Source organism: Balaenoptera borealis, assembly GCF_965194805.1.
Source record: "Balaenoptera borealis genome assembly, chromosome: 12".
Lineage (NCBI taxonomy): Eukaryota > Metazoa > Chordata > Mammalia > Artiodactyla > Balaenopteridae > Balaenoptera > Balaenoptera borealis.
The window spans coordinates 74,280,366-74,307,805 of NC_138869.1; the positions used below are offsets into that span (position 1 = coordinate 74,280,366).

Here is a 27,440-nt window from a genome sequence, read left to right on the forward strand (position 1 = left end):
CAATTTCAGGATCAAAGGACTATGAAAGGAAGATCTATTCCAGTCTCAGCTCCACAGACTAATTACTGTGTGACCCTGCAGAAGTCAATTAAATGTTCAGAGCCCTGGTTTTCTCATCTAAAATGGGAATAATACCTAGCTACCCATAGGGTTATGGTAAAAATTAAGTGAGATAATACATGTGAAAGTGCTATAAGATTGGCAAAGCTCTATATAAAATGAAATGTATTCACTGTTATCAAATAACAATAAGTAAATTTGTTCATGTTATTTAGCAAGAAGTACACTAAAAATCTGACCAAAACCACATGGCCAAGAATAGGAAAGGCCAAATTCACTGAGAATGATGGAAATTCTGCTAAAAGAGCTCTGCTCCAAGGAAAGCAACTTTCAAATGAGGAAGATATTTAGATCTGCAAGTGATAAAGCACTAGCTAAATTTACTGCTATAGTTTCTCCAACAATTTAAACAACATGTTTTAACTATGGTTGTGCTTTTTGCCACAGTCGATTATAAATGCAAATAACTATAGTAAAAATCTTGCCAGTTGTAATCAATCACTACACATTTGTGTAGGAAGGATTTTCCAGACGGCTTTGCATTCTGTTTGCTTTCTTTGTATATCATTCTTTGGGAGGATATGAAGGTGAATAGTAATAACTAGAAGTATCTTTGGATCATCTGTAAATGTATCCTCAAATCCTGAAATAAAGATCTATGGTAAAATTGCAAACTTGTGCCTGAGGAGAAACCAAAGCTAAAAACAGTCAAGGGAAAAAAATCCATGAAGAAAAACATTCATAACTCAGTAAAATCCTGAATTGGAATGAAAAATCTTTTTCTGTGGAAATGTTGGTGAGGAGCCAAAAAAGGATTATAGCTAATAGTTATTGAGCACATACTATGTACTGAGGCATATGTTTTTCATGTATAGTCCATTTGATCATCATGGCAAATGAAGTAGCTATTACGGTATCACTTTCCCCATTTACAGATTAAAAACTGAGACACAGAGAGATTAAGTAACTTGCCCAAGCCATGCAGCTATTAAGTATTAAAATTGGGAGCTGAACCCAGCTTGTATGGCTCCAAAGCCCACAGTCTTAATCAATGTGTTCTACAGTCTCCCATAATTACTTCTTCAGAGAGAATTATAAAGTTCCTAAAATTACTTAATTACGTAACAGTCTAAATAGTTTCTGATGTCTCTGCTACTTTTTAATCTTCCTAAAAATGTTAACAACAGAGTATTAAACCAAGGTGGGTCCCCTTCTGAACATGGGGCCCTGTGTTACTACATACTACGCCCATGAAGCCTGCCCTAGCATTAGTGTAAAGTGCTTTATTTTATAAATAAGTGGGATGTAAATTATAAATGAACAAATACCAATTTTGGAATTGGAAAGTTGTGTAAAGTACACCTCAGATCTCTGGGAAAGATATCATTAAAGACAAATACCACGAGTACCCCCTCTGTTCCTACCCCCCCACCCCTCTCAACCTGTATTAAGCTTTGTAGTAAGATCAGAGAATCCCAAACTTTAGTTCTAGTTTAGTGCATCAGAATCACTTAGAGGGCTTGTTAAAACACAGATTGCTCTGATTTAGCAGGTCTGGGTGAGGCCCAAGAATCTGCATTTCTAATAAGTTCCTAGGTGACATTGATGCTGTTGGTCCAGGGATCACACTTTGAGAACCATCAGACCAGACAAAAAGGCAGCTATCTGTAGTTTCATTTTCAATTCACTGAAAAGGCCTCTGTCCAGATAATATCTCAGGAAGGAACCAAAAGTAAAACTCCTTTTACAAGAAATAAAGTCCATCACTATGCATTCAGCAAGAAAGGGAAGGCTACAGCTCCCAACAGATAACCCTCTACGTGCTAGTTCTATCACTCAACAAATATTCATAGAGTAGGCAGTAGGTATTTGACACCGTTTTAGGACCGGCGTATACAACAGTGAACAAAGATAGACCCCGTGCCTTCAGGAAGTTTATACTTGAGTGGGCAGAGGCAGACAATAAACAAATTTAACAAGTAAATACTGCGTATAGTATGTTAGTTGGTGATACATGTTATAAAGAAAAATAGAGCACATTTAAGGAGCGAGTGTGGGGTGAGAGCTGTTCTTTCATGTCGAGTGGTCAGGGAAGGTCTCACAGAGAAGACATCTGAGCAGAGACCTGGAGGACAGGAAGGGACAAGCCAGGAGCAAACCTGGGAGAAGAGGGTTCTCAGCAGAGGGAATAATAGCAAGTGCAAAGGTCTTGAGCTGGGAACACACTTCATGTGTTTGACAAATAGCAATATAATATTTTAAATTATTATGAATGAGGGAAATTTTCTACTGTCCTCAAGGATTAATGGGAAAAATGATACTGAGTGTGTGAACGTCAGAATATTGGTAAGAAACAAGGAGAGCTCTCGCCACACTCAATATGCCGAGAACGTCTCCATTCTGGTATCACAATGTCTTAAGAACACAATTTCACATAAAATGTAGATACAAATAACATCGGTTTCCAGATTTTCTTTTGGATTTTGTTTTAAGCTGCTTTTCTGTTGGGTAACTGCTGAGAAGTCCGGAAGTTTTCAGGCTGCAATGAGCAGAAATGTGGGTGTACTGCAGCAGAATTAGTGGTGCTCCCGGCCCTGTCTACTCAAGACTCCCTGTTCCCATTCACGCTGATGGCTTCCTGCTGCAAGGGCCTGCGGCTCTCTGCCCACACACTCACTCTGCCTAAGGTGTTCGTGTAACTCGTGTAACTTGTGTACAGGTGAGGCTGGAAGTGCCAAGGTGTTAATACCCCAGAGGCAGCCCTCCAACCAACGACGGACAGGGAGGTGAAATACAAAGGCGCTTCCTCACCCCTCGGGGGGGACAACGCTGAGGCCTGTTCCTAGCAGTCCCCCAGAGAACACCAGTGGGACTGAGTCCCAGTTGCCTACCGTGGTAACCTGGTCCTTAATGTACCTGCAGTGGCTTCCTTTCTGTCCCCACCTCACTTCCCCACGACCTGACTGGTGCTTCCAGGGCTCACCTTGCAAGTAAACTACTTCCACTCAAATCCTGGCCTCAGGATCTGCTTGAAGGAGTAGGTTGGCAGCCTAAGACAAGTACCTTCTAGCTAAGGAGTCACATCGCTGTGTGAGGGCATCTCGGATCCACTTGTCAGTCTTTTTTTTTACTGTCTTTAATTCAAGCAATGCCTTTTAATTTACCACTGGCCCAGCAATTTTCATCACACGTATATGCTCTGTCAGAGAACTCATAGTCCCCACAATCAAATGGCTTCATAAGACTCTCAGGCCATTTTTTCAGAGGTATTTTATCAGATGAATTACAAATAGCTTTAACATGTAGTTATCATTGCAAAAATGATGGTATCATGCAATTTCTTGATTGGTCATTCTTAAGAACAGACATCCAGATTGAGACATTTGTTTATGTACAATAATAAAATCCATATTTTAAAAGTGCATCCTTAGTACAATCTCTGCTTGTTTGATGGACTGCCGCTGCTCTCTCCAAGTTCATTAGCTGTGGGTGGAGTGGCATTATTATCCCCTTCCTCATTAAGATCTTGGAGTACCTCAAGGTCATGCTCTTATATAATTCCATGGTTTTAAGCTGATATGTGTTCCTGTTTTTAAACACAAAGCCACGTTTTCAGTTGAAAGTATAATTTAAAAAGTGTTAAAACATTAAGAATATTAGTAAAATCACAAAAGCCATAAATGTGATTTATAAGGAAATTCAGTGTAGCAGGAAGTGGAGCCAAGTACAGGTACATGTTTATAAACAACGCATCTGGTAAGTGAAATTGTGGCCTGAAGTTGAACAGATCTGTGGGAGCCAAGGGGTTTTTGTACAATTTGGTGGTTGACCAGCGTTTTCTGCTTGAAAGCCAACTTTGAGAAAAATAAAATGTTTACTGGCAGGCATGTTTGGGTGAATGTCTAATGAAATTAGCTTTATTGAGACCCATGGGGGAGAAGTTCTAGTCTAATCATTCAGATTACCGAATTTACTGAATAGAAGGACATCATAAAACAAATGACACTAAAATTTTCATACCTGGGAATATTAATGTTTTATTTTGAAATAATTATAAATTTACAGGGAGTTGCAAAAAGGTTACAGTGTGGTTCTGTGTACCTTCACCCAGTTTCCCCCAATGGTTATATCTTGCATAACTATAGTATATTATCAAGACCAGGAAATTGACATTGGTACAATACATGTGTAGAGTTCTATGCCATTTTATCACATGTGTAGATTCAAGTAACCATCACTGCAATCAAGATACAGAACTGGGCTTCCCTGGTGGTGCAGTGGTTGAGAATCCGCCTGCCAATGCAGGGGACACGGGTTCGAGCCCTGGCCTGGGAAGATCCCACATGCCGCAGAGCAACTGGGCCCGTGAGCTGCAACTACTGAGCCTGCGCATCTGGAGCCTGTGCTCCGCAAAAAGAGAGGCCGCGATAGTGAGAGGCCCGTGCACCGCGATGAAGAGTGGCCCCCGCTCGCCGCAACTAGAGAAAGCCCTCGCACAGAAATGAAGACCCAACACAGCCAAAAATAAATAAATAAATTTATTTAAAAAAAAGATACAGAACTATTCCATCACCACAGAGATCTACTGATGTTGACACTGTACCAGTTTGAATGAAGTATAGAAACCTTACTTCCCTTTAAATCCCTTTACCCTCCCCGTTTGTAACTGTCATCAGACAATGCTTTGTTTTTTGCTTCATCAAACACAATTTTTCAAACTCAAGAGAAGAAAAGTTTATTTTATTAGTGTATATTTTTGTTCTTTCTCTTGTTCCTTCTTTTGTTCTAATGCTCCAAGATTCATTCTTTTTTCATTTTCCTTCTTTTTAAGAACTTCCTTTATCCCTTCTTTTAGGATAGATATGCTGGCAACTAATTCTCTTAGTTTTCCTATGTCTGAAAATGTCTTTATTTCCCCTTTATTCCTGAAGAATAATTACACTGGGGACAGGATTCTGGGCTGACAGTTCTTTTCCTTCAGCACTTGAGAATATTCTGCTACTTCCTGCTAGACGCCACACTTTCTGATGAAAAATACACTATAATTCAAATTATTTTTTCCCTGTAGGTAAGGCATCATTTCTTTCTCATTGTTTTCAGATTTTTTTTCTTTGTCTTTAGTTTTCTAAAGTTTAAATAATATTTGTTTTAAAGTGGATTTCTTTGAGTTTATCCTGATTGGAACTTTCTCAGCTTCATAAAGTTCTAGGTTTATGCCTTTTGCCAAATTTGGGGAATTTTCAGTCATTATTTCCTTAAATATTTTTCAACTATACTCTTTTTCTCCTGTCTTTCAGGACTTTGACAACATGAATGTTAGATCTTTTGCTGTAGTTCTCACAGGTCCCTGAGGGTCTGTTCATTGTTTTTTTTTTCAGTCTATTTTCTTTCTGTTATCCATACTGGGTAATTTCTATTGTTATATTTTAAAATTTATTAATTCTTTCATCTGACCTCTCCATTCTGCCGTTTTTAATTTCAGTTATTGTACTTTCAGTCTGAAATTCCAATTTGATTCTTCTTTATATCTTCTATATTTTTTGCCAAGACTTTTTATCTTTTCATTTGTTTCAAACATGTTCATGATTGCTCACTGAAGCATTTTTTATAATGGTTGCTTTAAAATCCTTGTCAGATCATTCTAAGATCTGTGTTATCTATGTTTTAGCATCTGTTGATGGTTTCTCCTTATGGAAGTTGGTATTTTCCTAGTTCTTGATATTTCTTATTTAATGCATAATTTTTCACTGTATCCTGGATAGTTTAGGCATTAGTTACTGAGATTCTAGGTCATACTTAAAACTTCTATTTTAGCAGGTCTCTTCTGACATCATGCTACTGCCAGGTGGGGGTAAGGGTCCCGGTTCACCGCTCTGCCTCTCTTGACACCTGTGGAGGGGCCTCATTCCTGTGGACAGAGGTGAGACTTCAGGCTCCCTTCTAGGCCTCAACCGACACCTCCCTGGACAAGAAAGGGAGGGGCATCTTGTGATGCTCAGTGACCGCACAGCAGGGTGGGGAGGCCTTGATACTGTTGGATGGTGGTGAACTCCAGGATCCCCAAGAGACTCCACTGACAACCTGAGGGAGGGGAGAAGGGAAGCTGTTACCTCCAAGTGGGGAGGAAAGTCCTCCCACTCCTCAGATACCACCCTGGTAGCAGCAGAATGGGGTGCCTTGTTACAGCCAGGCCTTTGCTGTCTGGGTGAGGGTGGGGCCATGAGTTTTTCCATGGTATTTGGATGGAGCAGGGCAACCAGCATCTGAAAGTTTCTGTCTCACTGGGTTGCCTCCTTTCCTGGTGCCTTGGCTATAGAGAGCAGAATTTTTTTGGCACTTTTGTCTAAGTCTACTGGTGTTTCTGGGTTACCAGTTTCTCCAGCATCCAGTCTGGGATACGTGAAGCAACAAAACAAAACAAAAAAACACAGGGAACTCACTGCTGTTTCATTCCTTTAGGTCCTGAAGTCCCCTGGCCAGTCTACCTTCTTATCTCCATCTTTCAGGGTCTTCTTATATTCTTTTATATATAATGCCCAGAGCTTTTAGCTGTACTTAGTGAGAGGATTAGAGAGAAGTATGTCGACTTCATCTTTGTCTGGAGACAGAAGTGACTGGCCATAGTTTTAAAGTGGCAAAAAGAATAAAGATTTCTAACTTTTCAACCCTTAGACTGAACAGGGCATTGACGTTCACAAAGTACATTCATATTCATTGTTTCTTTTCATCCTCAAAACAACCTGGTAAATGTAATATTATTAGCATCAACCTTTCTCAGATGGTAGAACTGGTTCTGAAGTGAGAGGCCTGACCCAGAGTCACATAGTGAGTTAGTCACAGGGCTGAGGCCAGAATTAGATTTTTCTACTTGTTGCCAAATTTTTTGAGCCAGATGAGGTAGAAGCATGAGTACACAGAGGTGAATAACTGGCTAATAAGATTTATTTTAAATACTCTTCTGTGGCCCTCCTTCTCTCCCTTTCTGGTCCTCTTGTCTTGAAGGTGCAGGATCTATTCTCTGCTTGTGCAGCAGAACTGGGCAAGCTATGTGACCCACAGCATCATTAGCAAAGCCTGTTTCCCAGGGCACAGGTGAGAGCCCTGCTGGGCTTGGCCCTGGCCCCACTGGAGTGTGGGACTGCCCCTCCCATGAGGAAATCCCTCTACCAAGCCCTGGCCTCCCACCCAGCCAGAGTACAGGTGGACAGGTATTCTCCAACATTCTTCTCCAAGTCTGAGGTGGTGGCCCTGGGAGCTTTCTTTTCCCCTTTACCCTCTTCTCCTCATAAATTGAAAGGCTGCCCTTCATATTGTTCATCATTCGTGAAATCAAAGGTTAAAAAGCAATGGTTCACAATAGGTTTTCAGAAACCATCCTGGCTGGCCTTGTTGCAGTGCAGAGGCTTTAGCTGCCCAGTGGCGCCAGTTATGGGGACCTGTATCTTGGGCGCAACCAGTCCTCCTGGCAGTGTGCGCCCTATTCATTTTGGTCAAACCATGTTCTTCTCTAACACCAAATTTCCAAATTTTTCCAAAAGCACTCACTGTACCTAAAATGAATTTCCTACACCCCAAGCTTTTAGGTAAAGCATAAGATTGGCTGGAAAACTGGGGTTCTGCAGATTTACAAGTGCATGTGATAAAACCCCCGAAAAGTCTACATTTCAAAGTTTTCTGCCTAAATCTTTAAGTAAAATTCATACTCCAGAATGATGTGCTGCGTTCAGCTTGTGGCTTCAGGTATCCCCTGATAGAGCACCACATACTCCCAAGATTAATGCACTCCAGCTTGAAAAGCATAACACCAGGTAAAATATCAAGTAAAGCTACAACCTCTTTTATACGGTGCAGTACCATACACTAAACACATCTGTGGACCTCCTAAATTTTATCTTTCCAAAAAATTATTCCAAAACCAGTGAGCAAAATTAATATGCTAGAAGGCAGTTTTTACCTGTTACTAAACAACATCAGATATATTTCAGAAAAATCGAAGTTCAGAAGAGGCAGAATGTACTTCCTAGTGGAGATGTGCTAAATAACAAATAACCACAAAGATTCTTTTACTTAATTTCCCATGATACAAATTTAGAGCTTTATAAATTCTCACCACCAGTCCTGCAATTCTGCAGTCATGGAGTCATATCACTGATTTGAGTTAAGTAGGAAAAGATGCGTCTAAATTAGTAAGATTCCTGAACTACAGAATTTTGGAAAGAAATGTGATTGATTTTATTTAGCTTTAATTGTACACAGTAACCAGAATTAAGCTACAATAGGTTAACCCAGTAGAGTAGCCTTAAAGGGACAGTGTAAGATGAACTGGATTTACACTGAGCATGTGTTCCTAGAGATTCACCAGAACAGCAGGCACTTCTGTTTAACATCGAAAGTGGCACAGCTTCCATTCACCAGGCCTGCCAAATTATATAATTCTTAAAAAATATTTTCCAATTTATGGGATAAATATTACTTCAAATATTGTGTATAAATGAGACTTTATTGATACCTTGTATTTTACCATTCAAAGTCCCACAATTCAAGTTTTCCTAAAGTGTGAACATACTATATATGACATATTTAAAGGCAATGAAAACAGAGATTCCCCCAGGCTCTTAGTTTAGTGTTAATTTCCTTGATAACCCTCTCCTCTGAAGATGAATCAGAGAGAGACGTGAGTCTGCCTCCATCTGTCCATCCACTATTGAAGAACACTTTCCTGCAGAGTAGGAGCCTGGATTAGTGACGCTGACCAGAGCCCTTGGTGGTGAGCAACACCCAGGAGGAAAGAGTGTTCTCACACCCAGCAGACAAGCTCAGGGCACACCATTCCTTCACCACAGACACTAGGGGAGCCACAGTGAACAGAAACAGCATTCCCAAACAGACAACAGCACTCTCAAATAACAGAGGTGAGCCCACCACTGAGAATCACCAAACATCTGAGGAAAGTCTGTACCGGGAAAGCAACGCACCAAACTCAACAGTAGAAGAACATTCACATAAAGAGAAAATACATAGAAAGAAAAGCCAGTGTTTCCAAGAAAGATAATTTTCTTCAGAAGGAAAAGGGAGGAGATCACATGAATAAACAAGAATAGACTTTTTTCATTTCCTACAAATGAAAAATAAAATTGTAAAAACTAAAAACTTAAGAGGTAGGTGATAGAGAATACACATGGCTGAAAAGCAAACCACCATCCTGGAAGACTGAGTAACAGTTTCTTTCAGAACTCGGAACCAAAAGACAAAGAGGTGGAAACTATGAATGGACAGTTGTAATATCTGAAGTATAGGACTGGTAGTTCTGGATCCAGAAGTTCCAGAAAGAAAGAATAAATAAGTTGGAGGGAAGAAAATTAATTTTGAATCATCAAAGCAATTAGCAATGTGATGACCCCTGAGCTTGAATATAAGGGTTTTCAGATTGAAGTGACTGAATGAGAGACAAGAATACATGAATATATGAAAAAATAGCCATACCTAGACAATCAATAGACTCATTGATATAAAATTTCATAAAAAGAAAAAGAAAAAAATCCTAAAAACATCCAGGAAAAAAGGGTATTTCCTAAGAAGAAATAAGAGCCAGATTGACACTGACATCTGTTCAGCAACACTGCATACAAAGAGACAATGAAGCAATATCTTCATAGCTATGAGAGAAAGGAATTTTTAACTTAGAATTCTATACCCAGTCAAACTGTCATTTAACTGTGAAGGGGAATGAAAAGCTTCAGAAAGCTCCCCAGTCTTAAACTCTCTCTAAAAACTTATTAGAAGATGACTACCAGCAAAACTAAAAGAGAATCCAAGGAATAGACATAAGTATAAGAAACAGTGATAAGCAAAGAAACAAATATAACTTAGAGATAAGTTTAAGCAAATGCTGATAATGAAAATGATTTTCGACAATCCTGAATAAAATTATCAGTAGATCTCAATACCTAAAGTGCTGGGAGAGTAGGAAAGGCAAAGTAAAAGTGTGCTAAAGTCCCTGCCTGGGGAGAAGAGAGACAGACAGGCAGGCAGATGAAGGAAGTTTAGACGTTGAGAAAAAATACAATTAAGTTTTAATATCTGAATTTAAACCACACAGAGGTGTGTACACCTTGAGAGAGAACATGGAAACGGGCAAAAACAACAAAGAGCACAGTCAAAGCAACAAGCAGCATGAAAGGAAAAAAAATAGAGAGTATGATAAATAGAAAAAAAAAATCTGAGAGGATAGCTCCAAACACTATTACAGTAATCATAATAAATATCAACAGGTTAAAGTTACCAATTAAATATCAGGGACTCTGAGTTTAGCTACAAAGGCAAAAGCCAAATATATTTTATTTACCAGACCTATATTTAAAGACAAAATGACACAGGGCAGTTGAGTTAAGAGATTGAGAAAGATAAACCAGATAAAGGCTAACATGAAAAAAATAGCAAAAATAGTTTCAGGAAAAATGGGATACAAGAATAAAAGTATTAAAAAGGACAATGAGGAATGCTTCCTACTGATGAAAGATATGATTCACTAGGACCAACTTGAGCAGCCTGGACAAAAATGCTCTTGCCTGTCATTTTTGAAATCCTGTCATCATCGGGCTGGGCATCTTTGTTAAGTCAGTGAACAAAACAAACAAATCTCCAGCCTTCAATGGAGCTTTTGTTCTAGTAGAAGACAGACAAACAAAGCAACTAGTAAGTAAACTATATAGTACATCAGATGGTGATAAGTGCTAAAACAAATAAAATAAAATAGGGAAGGGTGACAGGGAATGCAGTTTCAATCCGGTACTAATAAAGGAAGGCCTTCCTGAGAAGGGGATACATGAACAAAGACTTCAAAAGAGCTGAGGAAGCAACTAAGCAGATTTCTGAAGGAAGAGAATTCCTGGCAGAGGGCACAGCAAGGGCTCAAGGGGGAAGTGGGCTCAAGATGGGAGAGGCAGTCAGTAATGGGGGGAAAAAACAGACATCCATGAAACACAAACTAAGGTCCCCTCCCCGAATGATTTTAGAAAGGCTCAAAATAAAACACATGGGATGGGCTACCTGAAAAATGACATAACCCAAAACATTACTAAAAAGAAGAGAATTTTAGAAATGTGTGACATCCAGTCAAGGAGACCTGAATTTAGTCTAAAGAGATGCTGTTGGATTGTGACTACAACTAAAATAGCTTAAGCCTACTCAATTATACTTTACCCACTGTGACGGAAGACAGTATAAAAAGAGAAGGGCTTAACAAGTTTAGGGATCTAATGGACAGCATGGTGACTGTAGCTAATAGTATTTATAAATGTTAAAAGCTGTTAAGAGAGCAAATTTTAAATGTTCTCACCACAAAAAAGAAATGGGAACTACGTGATGAGATGGAGGTGGTAGCTAATACTATGGTGAGAATCATTTTGCAACTTATAAATGTGTCAAATCAACACATATACCTTAAACTTACACAATGTCATGTGTCGATTATATCTCAATAAAGCTGGGAAAAAAGAGAGAAGGGCGTGCTTTGAGTAGGATTCATGAGATAGGAGTCTGGGAAACAATGTGTGTCAATATATTTTCAGCAAATGTCATGGTTGAGGGTGTACTGATCAGTGGACTTGAAAAATGGGTTTACTTAGTAGACATATTTTTCATTTGAATAGTAAAGATAGATATATCTCGGGTTAATTAGGTCATAAAATCACCCAAATGATTTCAGGATCAGAAAGCAACCTTATTACTAGTAGTTTCCCATAGAGACTCCCTACAGAAGGAGAGTGTGCTTATCTAAGCGCTTGAGAGTCTAGTCCCAAGGAGACTTTGCCAACATATATGAATAAAATGGCACTCCAGTTTATTCGGAATCATTTATTCTCATGTGAGTTTGGTTCCAGTTGTCAGCAGCCTGGCACTACCTGGGTATACAGAAACAAAAGGGACCTAAGCTAAGAGTCAAGCTTTGAAATAGAGTTATTACACAGAGGTAGAGTTGGGTCACCCAGAATTAGGCCTCCCAGGTGTCACAGTCCTTCATCTGTCTAACCATATGTTTGAAACATTGTACTCAGAAAACAGCACTGGACTTAACAGTTAGACAACTGTCTAGGACTCTGCTACCACTAGCCACTAACCCTGAGCAATGCTACTTAATCTCTCTAATCCGCAGAGATTTACATATCTTTCAAAATGGGAGTAATAATAGCTATTCTGTCTATCTCACTGGTTTGTTTTGAGGCTCAGAATCTAAATCTAAAACAAACAAGGTGTAAGAATAGAAGGTATTAGTACTGCCATCATCACATGCCCTACAGCCTGAGTATATAATTGATATACTGAAGCACATTACCACAGTTATCTGAGAATTGAAGGCAAGATGAAAAACCACTAACCCACTGAACAAAATATAGGAAATCCTACCTCTCAGCAACTGGTTTGGCAATGTTTTCAAAAATGATCTCTTGCTTTGCATCCTGATCAAAAATCCTTTGAAATCTGCAAATGTGAAAACAGTAATTATTTAAAAGCTGAGCCTTCAAACACTATTGGATTAATACATTTTTTTTTCTCCTGAAAGCTTTGTAAATTACCTCATATTTACATCACTGGGCTTACCTAACCTAACACAATGTTTGCCCTGTAGCCCCAAACACACTGTACTCTTGTACCCCTGTATACAAATGGTGGGTAAACAGTATTGCTTTGACAAGATCTGCACAATAAATTCCTCTGAAAAACCTCAGCAGCTTTGAACCAAATAATAAACTGTGTGTTTTTTAGCTCTCAAGAGGGACAGTGTCTGCAATTGGCATCAAATTCAAATCTAGATAAGTGCATGAAATGGAAACCCAAGAACAGGATGTAAACAGCCAAAGAATTTCTGATGTCTGACCTGTAAGAAAAGAATGCAGCTGTGAAATGTATGATTTTTGAACTTAGTTCTAAAGTTTTAAACTGAAGTTTATTTTCCATTAATTAGGTACTGCACCATAGTATCAGCTACTTAATTCTTAGGACGGTTTGTTTCATTTTGTTGATCATGAGTCAAAAGTCAAACAGTAAATTAAGACAGACCTGTCCTATAAAGGAAATCCTGATCCGACTGGCAAGGCTCGAGCCATGGGGAGGGGGGATGGTGTCCATTGCACCCTTCTTGCAATGGCACCCTGACTTAGCTTAGTACAGGGTCACAGGCACAGCCGAAAACCTGGGGGGAGACTCACAACCTATCCTTATACAATGTGTTAACTCACAACCAGCAAGTATAGCCCCCATTCAAACATCATGAAGAAACAGTCAGGGAGCAATACAAACAGGAAGGAAAGGAAAAAAGGGAGAGAGGGCAAGGAGAAGGGGGAGAAAGAGAGAGAGAGAGAGAGCGCATGCGTAAGCACAGAGGGCAAAACATTAACAATTGATGAATTTCCCACACAGGGTAAAGGAGATTTGATTGCATCATTCCTCCACCTCTTCTGCATATTTAAAAGTTTTCAGAATAAAAATTGCGAGAGGGGGTACATTAAAGCAAAACCTTTGAAACACCCAAGTCCTAAGCAGCTTTCCAAGTGCTTAGGAACCTTTGGTGTGTGTGTCTGCCCATACAAGTGAGTTGGGCACATGTTCAAGTAAAGTAGAGACTACATGAAATGTAGGTTTGTTTTCACTACTCAGGAGTTCAGAAGGATGTCTGGAGCTGGGCTGGATATAAAATGGAATGAAATTCATTGACTTTAATCAACATTAATTTCAAAAGATTCCTATAGCGTATCAACCACCCTTTAGAAGAAGCAGATAATGAAACTATATACAAAGAGAGATTGTAAGGCACTCTGGGTACTCATTTAGCAGGCCAGATTATATTTCAGCAATACTTACTGAGTGTGCCCAGAACACTCCTCAAAACCCTATAGGTGTATGAGGGCTTCAGATAGGAACGTTGAGATAACACGGCTGCTCAGGTGCTCTTCAGAGCGCTACCCACTGTGATGTCTGAGCACAGACCCAGCGGTGCTTTTAAGTGATGATGCTAAGGCTATTTTGTTTCTTTTACCAGGTTGGTGATGACTGAGCAAATGACTTAGCCATTCCCAACCCCACTTCCTTAAGAGGAATGACATCTACCGCCATGTAAACCAAAGAGATGGCAGGAGTTTCAATAAATCACACATTGTGCATTAAACATAAAATATCATCACCCCCAAACATTTTACTTTATATAATGCAGTTGTATAGTCATCTGGAAAGTCATTATGATCAGCTACCTTCTGAAAACCACTCAAGAGCAAAATAGAATCAAAGAGTTTAATAAGTTCAATATAATCCTTTTCAGAGGAAGAAACTGAGGCCCAGAGAGATAAAGCAACTTACTCATGGCCGTGGAGCTAATCTATAATGTGCCTTGAGACATAATGTAGGTTTCCTGATTCCTAGCAGGTCCTTTCATTTATTAGGAGGTTGTGTAGGCTTTTTCTAAAAACCATTTCAAATGTGGTTAATTGCTTATCTCTTCCCACCCCAAACCTGTTCCTTCTGGTCTTCCTCAACCTGGTAAATGACACCTCCATCCTTTTAAAAGTTCAGTCCAAAACCCTTAAGAGTATATCCTTGACTCTTCTCTTTCCATTACACTCTGTATACGACCCATCAGCAAACTCTGTCGGCTCTGACCTTCAAAATACATCCAGAACCCAACTATTTCTCAACATTTCCACTTGCTACTACTCTGGCCCAAGCTGCCACAATTTCTTGCCTGGTCTCCCTTGCTCCCTCACAGTCTATTTCCACATGCTGGCAAGAATGATCCTGCTCAAACATAAGTGAGATTATTCCATTCTTCTGCTCACAACCCTCCATTACCTTCTCTCAGCACTTTGGGAAAAGTTCCATATGATCTGTCCACTCTGCTGCCCCTTTAAATTTCTTCTTCCCCTCCAGCCCCCTTGCTTACTCTCCTCCAGCCACACAGATCCCTCACTCTTCTTCAAACGTGCCAGGCACTCTCCCATCCCAGGAACTTCACTCTTGCTATATCTTCAGCCTGGAATTCCCATCCCTCAGGTATCTGAATGTCTCGTTTCCTTACCACCTTCAAGTTTTTGTTAAAATGTACACCTTTCCTGAAGACCCTGTGAAATATTGCAGCCACCCCTCCACTTTGCTGCCCCTCATCCCAGCACTCCTTGTTCCCTTTCCTTGCCTTATTTTTCTCCACAGCACTCAACACTTTCTGATAGATACACCTTGCCCGTCCATCTCCTCCCACTCAAATGTAAGCACCTAAGAGCAGAAGCTTGGTGGCATTCCCTGCTGTATACCTAGCCATTAAAACAGCACGCAGTGGATGGTTAATAAAGATTTATTGATTGCATGAATTTTCTTGGGAGAAAACAGCCTTTAAAATGCTTAAATATTTATCTCTGAACATATGTATTTTACTAATTTCTTTATTTAAAATACTAAAACCAATGTTTTTAATTCAGAGATTTAGAAAGAATGATTAAGAGATTTAAAAATAAGCAGATAGCACTTTTTCAATAAGCATATGTTTAAATTGCACTCTGTTTGTATCTACATAACATACAGAGTACTTCGGACAGGGCCGATGGATAGAAACATGGCCAATTGTTTCTTAGCATTCAAACAGAATCATGCTGAATAAAACGTTTTAGCAAACTGCGGCTTTGTGGAGACAGGCCTAGGGTATCTGTCATTAAGTCATAGCTACTAAGGTATGTAGCATGCTTACACCAGTGGGAGAATGCCCCCTTCAGAAAAGTAAGTCATATATTATAAGGCTACTCCTTAAAGGATAGAATGAAAGGCAATGAGGAGCCAAAAAGACAAGGTTTGGACCATCTCACTATGCAACCTTGTGCTAGCCATCCTGCTTGTACTTACTGTAAAAGGAGACACAAGAAGAAGAAGGGGTGGAGGCGCTGGGAGAGACATATACATGACAGACAAGGGGGGAGCTGTGAAGACCAAAGAGAATCATCTTTATAAGACAAAGTAATAATAATAATAATTACAATAATAATGAGGGGGGAGGAGAAATAAGAAGTAGAGAGAGAGAGAGAAAGAGAGAGAGAAACACCCAAAAATATCTGAGATGGTTTTATCCAAAGGGCAAGGGCAGGAATAGTCTCAAAATAAGGCCTATGAAAAACAGCATAGAGAGGAATGCAAGAGAGCAATTAGGATTCCTTCAGCAGGACCCAGGAATCTACTACCTAAATTTAGGCCAGAGACTAAATATGGGTTTAACTTGGGCTCAAACTTCTCCAGAAATCAAAAGTGGGAATTAAAGGAAATGATGTCATCTGAAACTGGAGAATAAAGGCAGTAGGAAACAGCCATAATCCCCAAATTCAAGGCCTGGCTACCAGAACAGTATTCGGACCAAGGGCACTGATGACAAGCCAGGGGTGGCTATTTGCTACTTTCCACCTGAACCATAGAGTTCTGAACTGTGCTAGAGAAATAAAATGTAACACATAAATATGAGTATATGTGTAATTTAAAATTTTCTAGGAGCCACATTTCTTAAGTGAAATGAAACAGGTAAAATTCATTTTAATAATATATTTTAACACAATATATCCAACATTTTATCATTTTAACATGTAATCAATATGAAAAAATGTTGAGCTATTTTCTATTCTTTTTATTTCATACTAAGCCTTCAAAAACCCTTGATATATCTCATACTTACAGTGCATCTCAATTCAGACCAGCTACACTTCAAGTGCTTAAGAGCTACATGTGCCTAGTGGCTGGTACACTGGACAGTACAGATACAGAGCATGCATATGTACACATGAGGTCAGTATACCATTTATGTTATTAAGAAGGCTCACCTATACAGCACACATCTTTAATAAAGTTTAGTCATGCACTGAACTTCCTATAAGAGCTATACTATAGTGGGCCAAAAAGGAAAAAGATAACACTTGATAAACAGATATAGTAAAGAAAGGCTGGGATCTTGGGCTCTCCTGTTGGATACAGAAATATACCCCCTTTTTAACTTTGGGCACAGCAATGAAAAGACAACTTGAATTCTATCTACTAGATGAAATAGAGAACTGCGGGCTTCCCTGGTGGCACAGTGGTTAAGAAACTGCCTGCCAATGCAGGGGACACGGGTTCAGGCCCTGGGCTGGGAAGATCCCACATGCTGTGGAGCAACTAAGCCCGTGCGCCACAACTACTGAGTCTGAACTCTAGAGCCCGCGAGCCACAACTACTGAGCCCGCGTATCACAACTACTGAAGCCCACGCGCCTGGAGCCCGTGCTCCACAACAAGAGATGCCACTGCAATGAGAAGCTCGCGCACCACAACGAAGAGTAGCCCCGGCTCACTGCAACCAGAGAAAAGCCCACGTACAGCAACAAAGACCCAACGCAGCCAAAAATAAAATAAATTAAATAAATTTTTAAAAAAATAGAGAACTGTACTACATTCTCCCCAAGAAATGGTGCCAATGATTTCACAGTGGCTATTAATTCAGTACAAGAGTTAGTTCAATAGTAAAACAGAAATGAAGATGAAAAAAAAAAAGGCTTACTTAAATCTGTAGCTTTCTCGCTTATTATTCACAAATCCATCTGCCAAATCACGAGGTAAGATGATCTCCAAGCTAGGTGTTAATTTTTCATCTTCATCTACGGAATAAATCTGAAAATGTGAAGACAAGTGAATATAAAATGGTAAAATTATGGCTTGAACAATGACCATGTTATTATGACATGCATTGTAATTGTGTTTAAAAAACTGCACTTTTCGGATAAAAAGTCATAACATAGCACAATTTGGATAATTTTCCTCTTTAAACTCTGTGCACACTCAAACAAATATATGGAACTGAACAAGAGGTAAAACCTAAATCAATGCCCGATCAAAGCTCAAATCCTCTTTGAATGATGTAATATTCAAATTTGAGTATTGGAGTGTCTGTCTCCATTGTTGAGAAGCTAATAGCCCTGAAAACAACAACATATTATCTAAGTATTGCTTTGGAATTATGTACCAGAAATTAACATTTTACTACAACCAATAAGCATTTCTGAGCATTTTCAAAATGCTAGACACAGAGATGAAAGGACTGGGTCTGAGCCTTCTCAGAGAGCTCACAAGAATGCCCTAATTCAAGTTATGTTCAAAGAAGTAAACGTTTCCACGAGACATATTCAAGCATCTGATAAAAGACATGTGGTTTCAAAGGAGACATGTAATTCATGTCTTTGATGTCATTTTCAAGATTCTCCTCCCAGCTCAGCCACTAATTAGAAAATGACCTGGGAGAAATCACTTAACCTCCTTAAGCTGATATGGAAATGAAGGGTCTTAGCCAACCGCCTTGACAATTGTAGTATTCCCTGATTCTTTTCTTGGTTACCTACTCCTTTATTTATTGGCCAGGAAAAGCAAGAGTCAAGCCTATAAAGAGATCATGGGGAATAAAGAAAAGTCTACGATTCAACGTCCAAAGACCTGGGTCTAACACTGATCTCAATTTACCAGCTGTGTGACCAGCCACCGCTTTCAGAATCTCGGTACCTTACACATAAAATGAAGAAAACAGAATTGCCTCCATTACAAGATTGCTGTGGGGATCAAAGGATGTCATGGAAATGGAAGCATTTTGTAATGCACCATAAAAAATGTTAGTCATTAGATTTAGAGGTTTTTAAAAAAGACTTCTTGTCTTTCATCAAGAAATAAAATTCCTTCTAACAGGCAATACTTCCTGTTTAAGACCCATTTAGATGCTTGATTATGGGGGAAAAGTCATATTTTTAAATAAGTAAAAGCCTATCTAAATCTCCAGAAAGTCTGAATCATTTTCCTAAGCAGATTTTTATTGAGCCCTCTCATTTAAAATGTGAGAAGCTCATGTAAGAAAAGTCATGCTGTAAAATAAAATTATTTGTAGAAAGTAATGGCATCAGGTCCAAGGCTTTCTGTCTAGGTTTTCTCAAGAGACATTTAAAAATTATATACTATAGGGCACTACATTATTTTTATTTTAAAGGTTAATGGCTAGACAGGTGAGTTAAAGGGGTGTGTATAAGACATAAAACATACAGGAGTGAGGGGTGCCACACATTTTTTAAAATCTGTGACACTCAGTACTCAGAAGAGAAAAAGGACCAATAGAGTAGGTACTGTGACCCTCAACTCCTCTCATTAAGCCATTCTTTGAGGCATTAAGAAAAGTCCCTAACGAAAAAACTTGTTTAATCTAATAGATTGGCTTTCTACCGTTAGTCATAAAAATATGTGAGATGAGTAGTTTGTTTTTAATAGGAGACAGATCAAATGCAAGGATGAATATGAAAATATTTCAAAATATACAAAGCACTATACAAATGAAAAGCATTGCCATTGTTAAAATGATCACAGAGCATCTTCTTATGTATCTTTTAATGTATTAATCTATAAATTATCATAATTTAATATATAGTGCCTTAGCGAATACGATTAATGAAGTAATGGAGCCACAAAATGAAGAGGAAAAAAAAAAACACCTTTGAATCACTCTTGGTTTAATGTTACAAGGGGCATTTCTAGTTAGAGAAACAACCACACAGTCTTTGGGGGGCAAAAGGATAGGGTGCTAAAAGTGGGATTTCTAAGGAAGAGCAGGGATACTCTCTGCTCCGGGCACAGATGAACTCAGAATTCGTTCATCTGTGTTCTCTTATGTTTGTGTTATGCGGCATAATGTTGCATCTCGGTAAGAATCTGACATTATTAAAATACACTGTGATACCTAAAAATACTTCCTAGAGTAGCAAACAAGCCACTCTACAGAATCACACCAAAGAAATGCAAAAGGAGGCACACTGAAATAGTCAAACGTTGCATTTTAAGGAAAGAGGAAGTTCAAATTAAATCCAGCGTTCTCCATCAACCCACCACCACCCCCAGTCCCACTTCTATCCATCTTCTCATGTTACCATATCCAAGCACCTGTTTCTGACTGCTGAGTCAACGTAGACAAGTTCAATATTTTTAGCTAAGAATCTGAGGAGGGCTGGGGCGGGGCAGGGAAATGTTACATATAATTTTTATAAGTGATGCACTTTTACAACCCTTCTTGAAAATGAATGTAGGAGGAGAGAAAATGGGATGATACCCATGGCTCCTCTCTATACTCTTTATTCCTTAAAACTCAAAAAAAAAAAAAAAAAGCCAATCTTTTCTTTGGAGTCTTCTCATGCATTTTTCCTAAATGTATTCCACGAATGAAAAGACTGAAGATGATGACGATGACAAGACACTATACTCTCCTTGATTTAAATACATAAATTACATGAGGCAAATGCTAAATTATGAGCTGCTATGATGTTACATATATACATACACACTGTGTGGATATGGGGTAGAGATAAAATATTAATAATATGCCCATTCCAGAGACTCGTGAACAGGACTCAGATTGCCCTTGCCTATATCCTTATTTTGTGAGGCAAAAAGGTTTTGTCCCAAGAGCCAAGAGCTTTGGAATAAAAAAATCTTTAATTAAAATCAGGGTTCTGCCACTCACTAGGTGGGTGGCTTGGCCAGATTATTTAACCTGTCTGAGGCTCAGCCTCCTCATCTATAAAATGCAGAAAATGACGTCAATCTTGCGGAGTTCTCCTGAGACTCAGGGATAATGTAGACAAAGCATCTAAGTGGTAAGAATGACTATGGTCCTTCCCAGGGAAAGAAAACAACTTTTGAAAAGCATTCAAAGTACAATATCTCTGCTCAGAGTAAGGGTCATGTCTTAACCTTCTTTGTACCCTTTTGAGTTTAGCATCCTAGAGGAAACACCTAGTAATGCTCAGTTAATGTTTTCTGAATAAAAAGTATATGTGTATTCTCTGTGTCAGGATGCATACATATCTATCCATATCTGCAATGAGTGTATGTCAACGTTCATGCTTCTGTTCCTGATAACAATATAGTCAGTCAACAAATTCTAAGGGCCCATTGCGTGCAGAGCACCGTGTATGCTTTGTGTATCTTTATCTGTAACTATTATCCTATCATCTCAGACGTGGATAGACACGTTTCTCTTGCTTGCACGTTTTGCCTGAGGACGAAAGAGAAGCTTGAGTGTACCTGGGTGGGCAGAGCTGCGTGACTGTCTTCCAGAAAGGTGCAATAACGGTGAACAGCTGAGGCGCACTCTATGTGAGCGTACACGCAGACGTACCTGCACGTGCACGTGTCTGCCGCTGCGTGAACAAGTGTGTCCGGGGGTACGCATGTGGCTCTGTGAAGGTTAGTCTGGACCCGCAGGGCTAGGTTGGGTGGGAGTGTACTGGGTGTCTGTCTGTCCACGCCCCTGACAGCAATGCGCTGGGGTCTGCGAGGCTGCCCGGGCTCCGGGTCCAAGTGCGCTGAACTCCGGGCCGCATCCAGCGCCTGGCGCCGAACCACTCACCCCGGCCCAGGCCCCTCCCGTGCCGCCCCTCCCCCGGTCTGGGAGGCTCCGCCGCGCCGGCGCCCGTGCTGCTCCGACCCGTACCCCTTGTTGCTGCTTCCGGACAGTGGGCTTCACCCTGGCGAAAATTTGGATAGTCTGCTTCACCATCTCCTCCTCGGTTTTTGCACTGACCCTTGACCTCTCTCTCAGGCCGTGGCTCCCAAAACTTCTGACTCCCGCCACCTCAGGCAAGACGAAGCCTTAGCAACAGTAACTAGGGACACTACCCAAGGAGCACCGCGCCAACCAGGACCTCCTCCTCTCCCTAATTGGTTGCTGACGGGTTGGGGAGGCCCGAAGGGAAGGATTGAGGGTGGGGCGGGGCCGAGCCTAGCGGGGAGAGCTGCGCATGCGCACGGTCAGGTCTGCCATCTGGCTTATCGCCAGAGCTGGCCTGGAGAGTGGTTTAATGGGGTGGTAACCGTCGTGCCTTGCTAGTTCTTCAATCCATTCTTTCTCTCTGCCAACACCTCTTTTTAGCACTGAAGTCATTCTGGTTTTTATTATTCATTCATTGAAGAAATGGCACTTGATCTGTGACAGCAATATACTGGCCCTGGATCCTGAGCTGAGCAAAACTTCCTGTGCCCACTTGGAGATTAGGGTCTGATGAAGGAGACAGAGTTTTAATAGGAAATTACAAGTTATGTTGGGGTAAGCGCGGGGTTCTGTGGAAGGACACCTCATCTAGTTCTGTTTTGGAAGAGGCCAAAGTTGGAGGAAGTTGTTTCCCATGCAGTGGTCCTGTCATGAAAGGATGGGCTCCGGTGTGCACTGTTGGTGGGAATGTGAGTTGGTACAGTCACTATGGAAAACAGTGTGCACGTTCCTTAAAAAATTCAAAATAGAACTGCCATGTGATCCAGAAATTCCACTCCTGTGTATATATCCAAAAGAATTGAAATCAGAGGGATAGTTGCACTCCCATGTACACAGCAATATTAGCCAAGATATGGAACCAACCTAATTGCCCACTAATGGATGAATGGATAAAGAAAATGTGATATATATAATGGGATATTATTTTATATATATATTATGTTTTATGTTTATAATGGGGATATATATGAAGATTATTCTGCCAAAAAAGAAGGAAATCCTGCCATTTGCAGTAACGTGGATGGGCATTACGCTTAGTGAAATATATTGGAAAAGACAAATACTGTATGCTCTCACTTATATGTGGAATCAAAAAAAGGTGAACTCATAAAAACAGAGAGTGGAATGGTAGTTTCCAGGGGCTGGGGGGTGGGGGAAATGGGGAGATATTGGGCAAAGGGTAGGAACTTCCAGTTATAAGTTCAAGGAACTTAACATACAGCATGGTAACTATAGTTAACAATATCATGTTATATATTTGCTAAGAGAGTAAATCTTAAATGTTCTTATCAGGAAAAAAAGTAATAATGAGGTGATAGAGTTGTTAACTAGCCTTATTGTGATAATCATTTCATAATATATGCATGCATCAAATTATCACATTGTATACCTTAAACTTATATGTCAATTATATCTCAGTAAAGCTGGAAAATAAGTAAGTAAATAACAAAAAGAAAAGAGGGGTTCCTCAAAAGACACTGTTAACACATGGAAAGTTGTTCCACATCATTATCCACCAGGGCAATACACGTTAAAAACCACAATGAGATATCACTACACACCTATCAGAATGGCTAAAATTAAAAATAGCCACAAAACCAGATGCTGACAAAGATACAGAGAAACTGAATCACTCACACATTACTGGTGGGAATATGTAATGTGAATCATATCATAGATAATTGTACAGCTACTCTAGAAAACAGTTGGGTAGCTTTTTACAAAACTAGAGATGCAGCTACTATAAGATCCAGCAATTATGCTCATGGGTATTTATCCCAGAGAAATGCAAACTTGTGTTCACACAAAAATCTATACATGAGTGTTCATGGCAGCTTTATTCATAATAGCTCCAAACTGGAAACAACTCAGATGTCCTTCAACCACTGAAAGGTCAAACAAACTGTGGAATACTAGTCGGCAATAAAAATGAAGAAACTACTGATACATATAACAACCTGGATGAATTTCCAGGGAATTATGCTGAGTGAAAGAAAACAGACTCAAAAATTAAATACTGCATGATTCCATTTATATAACATTCTTGAAATGTCAAAATTATAGAGATGGAGAGCAGATTAGTGGTTGCCAGGGGTTAGGGAGGCGGGAGGGGGGGGCGGGTGAGGTGGCTACGGCTCTAAAAGGATCTTTGTGATGCACTGCTCTGTATCTTGACTACGGTGGTGGTCACAGAAATCTATATATGTGATAGAACCGCACACACACACACACACGTGCATATAAAATTGCTCAAAGTTTAGTAAGATTGAATAAGATGGACGGATTGTATCAACGTTCATTCCTTGGTTGTGATATTGCACTATAGTTATGAAAGATGTTACCAGTGGGAGAAACTGGGGGAAGAGGATGCAAGATCTCTCTGCTTAATTTCTTATAATTGCACGTGAATCTACAATTATCTCAAAATAAAAAGATTTTAAAAAGAAACTCTTGGAGAATGAAAAGACAAACCGCACACTGGGAGAACATTGCTGCAAAACACATACCTGATAAAGGACTGGCATCTGGAATACTTAAAAACTCTTAAAACTTAATAATAAATAGGAAAACAAACTACACGATTTGTTTTTTTAAGAGGAGTGTCAAAGCATTAAACAGACATTTTCCACTATAAGGATGGCGAGTACATGAAAGATGTTCAACATAATTAATCATTAATGAAATGAAAAATTAAAAGCACAATCAGATACTATTACACACCTTTTAGAATGGCTGAAAAGAAGAAGATAAGCTGGTATTAGCAAGAGCTGGCATGGATGCAGAGTATCTGGAACTCTCAAACATGGCAGGAGAGAATGCAAGATGGACCAGCCACTTTGCAACACAGTTTTCTACTTTCTTATATATAAAATTGTATATATACTTACCATGTGACCCAGCAATCCTAACTTCTAGGTGTTTACCTAAATGAATTGAAAACTGATGTTCACACAGAAAGGCAAACAGGAATGATTATTGTGGTTTTGTTCACAATTGCCAAAAGCTGAAACAAAGCAAATGTTCTTCAACTGCTGAATGGATAAACAAACTGGTACCTCCACACAATAAAAAGAAATGGACTGCTGATGCCTGTAACAACATAGGTGAATTTCAGATTTATTATGTTGAGTGAAAGATGCCAGAGGCAAAGTTACACACTTTAAAATTCCACTTTTATGACACTCTGAAAAAGCAAAACTATAGGGATAGAACCACTGACCAGATCAGTGGTTGCCAAGGGCTGGGGGTAGGGAAAGAGGTTGATTACAAATGAGCATGGGAGAGTTTTTTGGGGGGTGATGGAATGGTTTCATATCTTGATTTTAGTTGTGGTTACGTGACTATATACATTTGTCAAAAGTCATAGAACTATCTATACACTTAAGGGGTAAATTATACTGTATATAAATTGTACTATTATAAGAAAAGCAAAAAAAAAAAGAAATAGAGGATGGGGAATGAACAGGTGTGGCAGTAGTGGGAATGGAGAAGAGGAGAGAACCAGGTATTTATGAAATAGATTTTAAGGACTTTTTCACCTGGTGCTGTGTGGAAAGGAAGAAATGACTCAAGATTGGGCAATTGGGTTTTCATACGTTGGCTTTTGTGAATCATGCTTCAGGGAACATGGGAATGCATGTATCTCTTCAAGATGCTGGTCTCATTTTCTTCAGATATATTCCCAGAAGTACAACAACCTGTGTCCATCTACGAACGAATGGATAAAGAAGATGTGTTGTATATACATATACAACGGAGTATTATTTAGTCATAAAAAGAAGGAAATTGCAATTTGCAATAACATAGATGAAGGTAAGTGAAATAAGTCAGACAGAGAAGGACAAACACTGTATAGTATCACTTGTGAGTGGAATTTTTTTAAAAAATCAAACTTACAGAAACATGGAGTAGAATGGTTGTTACCAGGGATTGGAAGGTGGGGGAAATGGAGAGATGCTGGTGAAAGTTTCAGCTGTAAGTTCTGAGGACCTAATGTATAGCATGGTGACTATAGTTAATAATACTGTGTTGCATACTTGGAATTTGCTAAGAGAATAGATCTTAACTGATCTCAGCACCAAAAAAAATTTTTAAAGTAACTATGTGAGGTGATGGATGTGTTAATTAACTTGATTGTGGTAAGTATTCCACAATGTATACCTATATTAAATCATCCCACTGTACACTTTAAATATATACAATTTTATTTTTCAATTATACCTCAATAAAGCTGGAGGGAAAAGACTGGGCAATTGGGTGTGTGGTGCAGGTACTCACATGAGCAGGTAAAATAGATCAGAGCAGGAAAGAGGAGCGAAAGGAGTTGGGGATGTCTCAATTTCAAGTGCCTGTGGGACTTCAATCCATAGTTGGATAAAGTTTAGGAGAAAGCTATGGCTGAAAATACGGAATGGGGAGTCATCACAGGGTTTGTTTTTTTTTTCCAGAAGGTGATCAAGTCATTTACAAGGACGGATGCTGCAATCCTAACAACACTGACGGTTGGAGCTGTAAGCAGGGCTGCAAAGGAGGCTGGAAGAGCAGCTGGAGTGATGGTCTGAGGCAGAAAGGAGAATGTTGTAGCATGAAAGCCAAGGGGAGAGGACGCTTAAGAAGAAGAAAGTGTCCAACAGTGTCGGATACTAAAGAAGATGCACTGAAAAATGTCCATGCAATTTAGCAACTAGGAGGTCACTGGTAACCTAGACAGCGGCTTCAGTGGAGTGACGGGGTCAGAAGTCAAGATTACAGGAGGCCCAGGAGTAAAGGAGAGGCTACCGTTCCAGAAGCTTGCTGCTGAAGGGTTGTGAAGAAGTAAAACACAGGGTGAAAGCTCGAGGAACCCAGGGTAAGGAAGGGTCTTTTGTTCATATCTAAGGGGGTAAAGCCAATAAGGAAGGGGAGGTTGAAGGTACAGGAAGAGAGAAGATAATGTGAATAATTGGCATTATACCAAGATGGTGCAATGGAAGAGGCGAGGGAGCCAAGGGTATTCATAAAAGATCGTTTTACATGTTGAATCATGGAGTCTAGGTTGCTTAGAGCTGCTAGTGACGTTTGACATGGAGGAGTGTTATGAGGTTTGGAGGGACAGTGATGGGTCCAGCATGTGGGGAATTTACACTTCTTGTCTGAGCACCAGGCCACGTGACCAAATGCATTGATGGGGAGGAAGTGTGGGTTCAGATCTCGCTTCTGTCATACCTAAGGGTGTGACATTGGGCAAATTATTTATGTTTTTAAGTCTCAGTTGTCTCATCCAATAAATGGGGATGGATAATAACAACAGCTATGTCGCTTAGTTGGGAAGATTACGTGTGGATACGCATATAAAACGATTACTGTCAGGTGAATAGAGAATGCTCAGTACCCAAAGGGTTCTGACCTCTGGACTGGATTCCTTTGATTGTAAACACCTCCTAAGGGGTGGAAACTGCAACATATATATGGATAGGAGACATACCAGGGATTACAAACTCACATCTCCTGGGGCCAGACCGATGGAGTAAGCATGTCAAGCAGACAGGTATATGACAATAGGCGGTGGTCCTGTCAACTGGAGACTCTGTGCCCCCAACTAAAAATATTCACATTCAAAATAGCTAAAGTTACAAGGCTTCCTAAATAAAGCACGACTGTGAGCCCCCAGCTTACAACCTCTGTTCCTGTTGCTGGTATAGCTGACTTCAGTAACTCCCAGGCCCAGTGCCTCTGACAGGTTTACCAAAATTTCAAACAGATGGCTCTAATGGGTATTAAATAAGTTTTGAGATTAAATCTCCAAGTTACAGTGTCTTTCCCACAACTATTAA

The 27,440-nt window shown here is 39.8% G+C and overlaps 1 protein-coding gene across 1 annotated transcript in view; it reads right to left on the reverse strand.

Annotated features, from left to right (window-relative positions):
* Nucleotides 1-21,704, reverse strand: part of KIF6 (kinesin family member 6) — a 403,702-nt gene extending 381,998 nt beyond the window's left edge. Inside the window, exons 1-3 of the mRNA XM_082347818.1 lie at nucleotides 21,571-21,704; nucleotides 17,614-17,723; nucleotides 12,466-12,540 (exon numbers count right to left, since the gene is read on the reverse strand). Coding sequence (XP_082203944.1) covers nucleotides 12,466-12,540; nucleotides 17,614-17,723; nucleotides 21,571-21,636 — 251 coding nt within the window. The 5' untranslated portion in view covers nucleotides 21,637-21,704. The remainder of the gene's footprint in view (nucleotides 1-12,465; nucleotides 12,541-17,613; nucleotides 17,724-21,570) is intronic.
* Nucleotides 21,705-27,440: the final 5,736 nt, after the last annotated feature.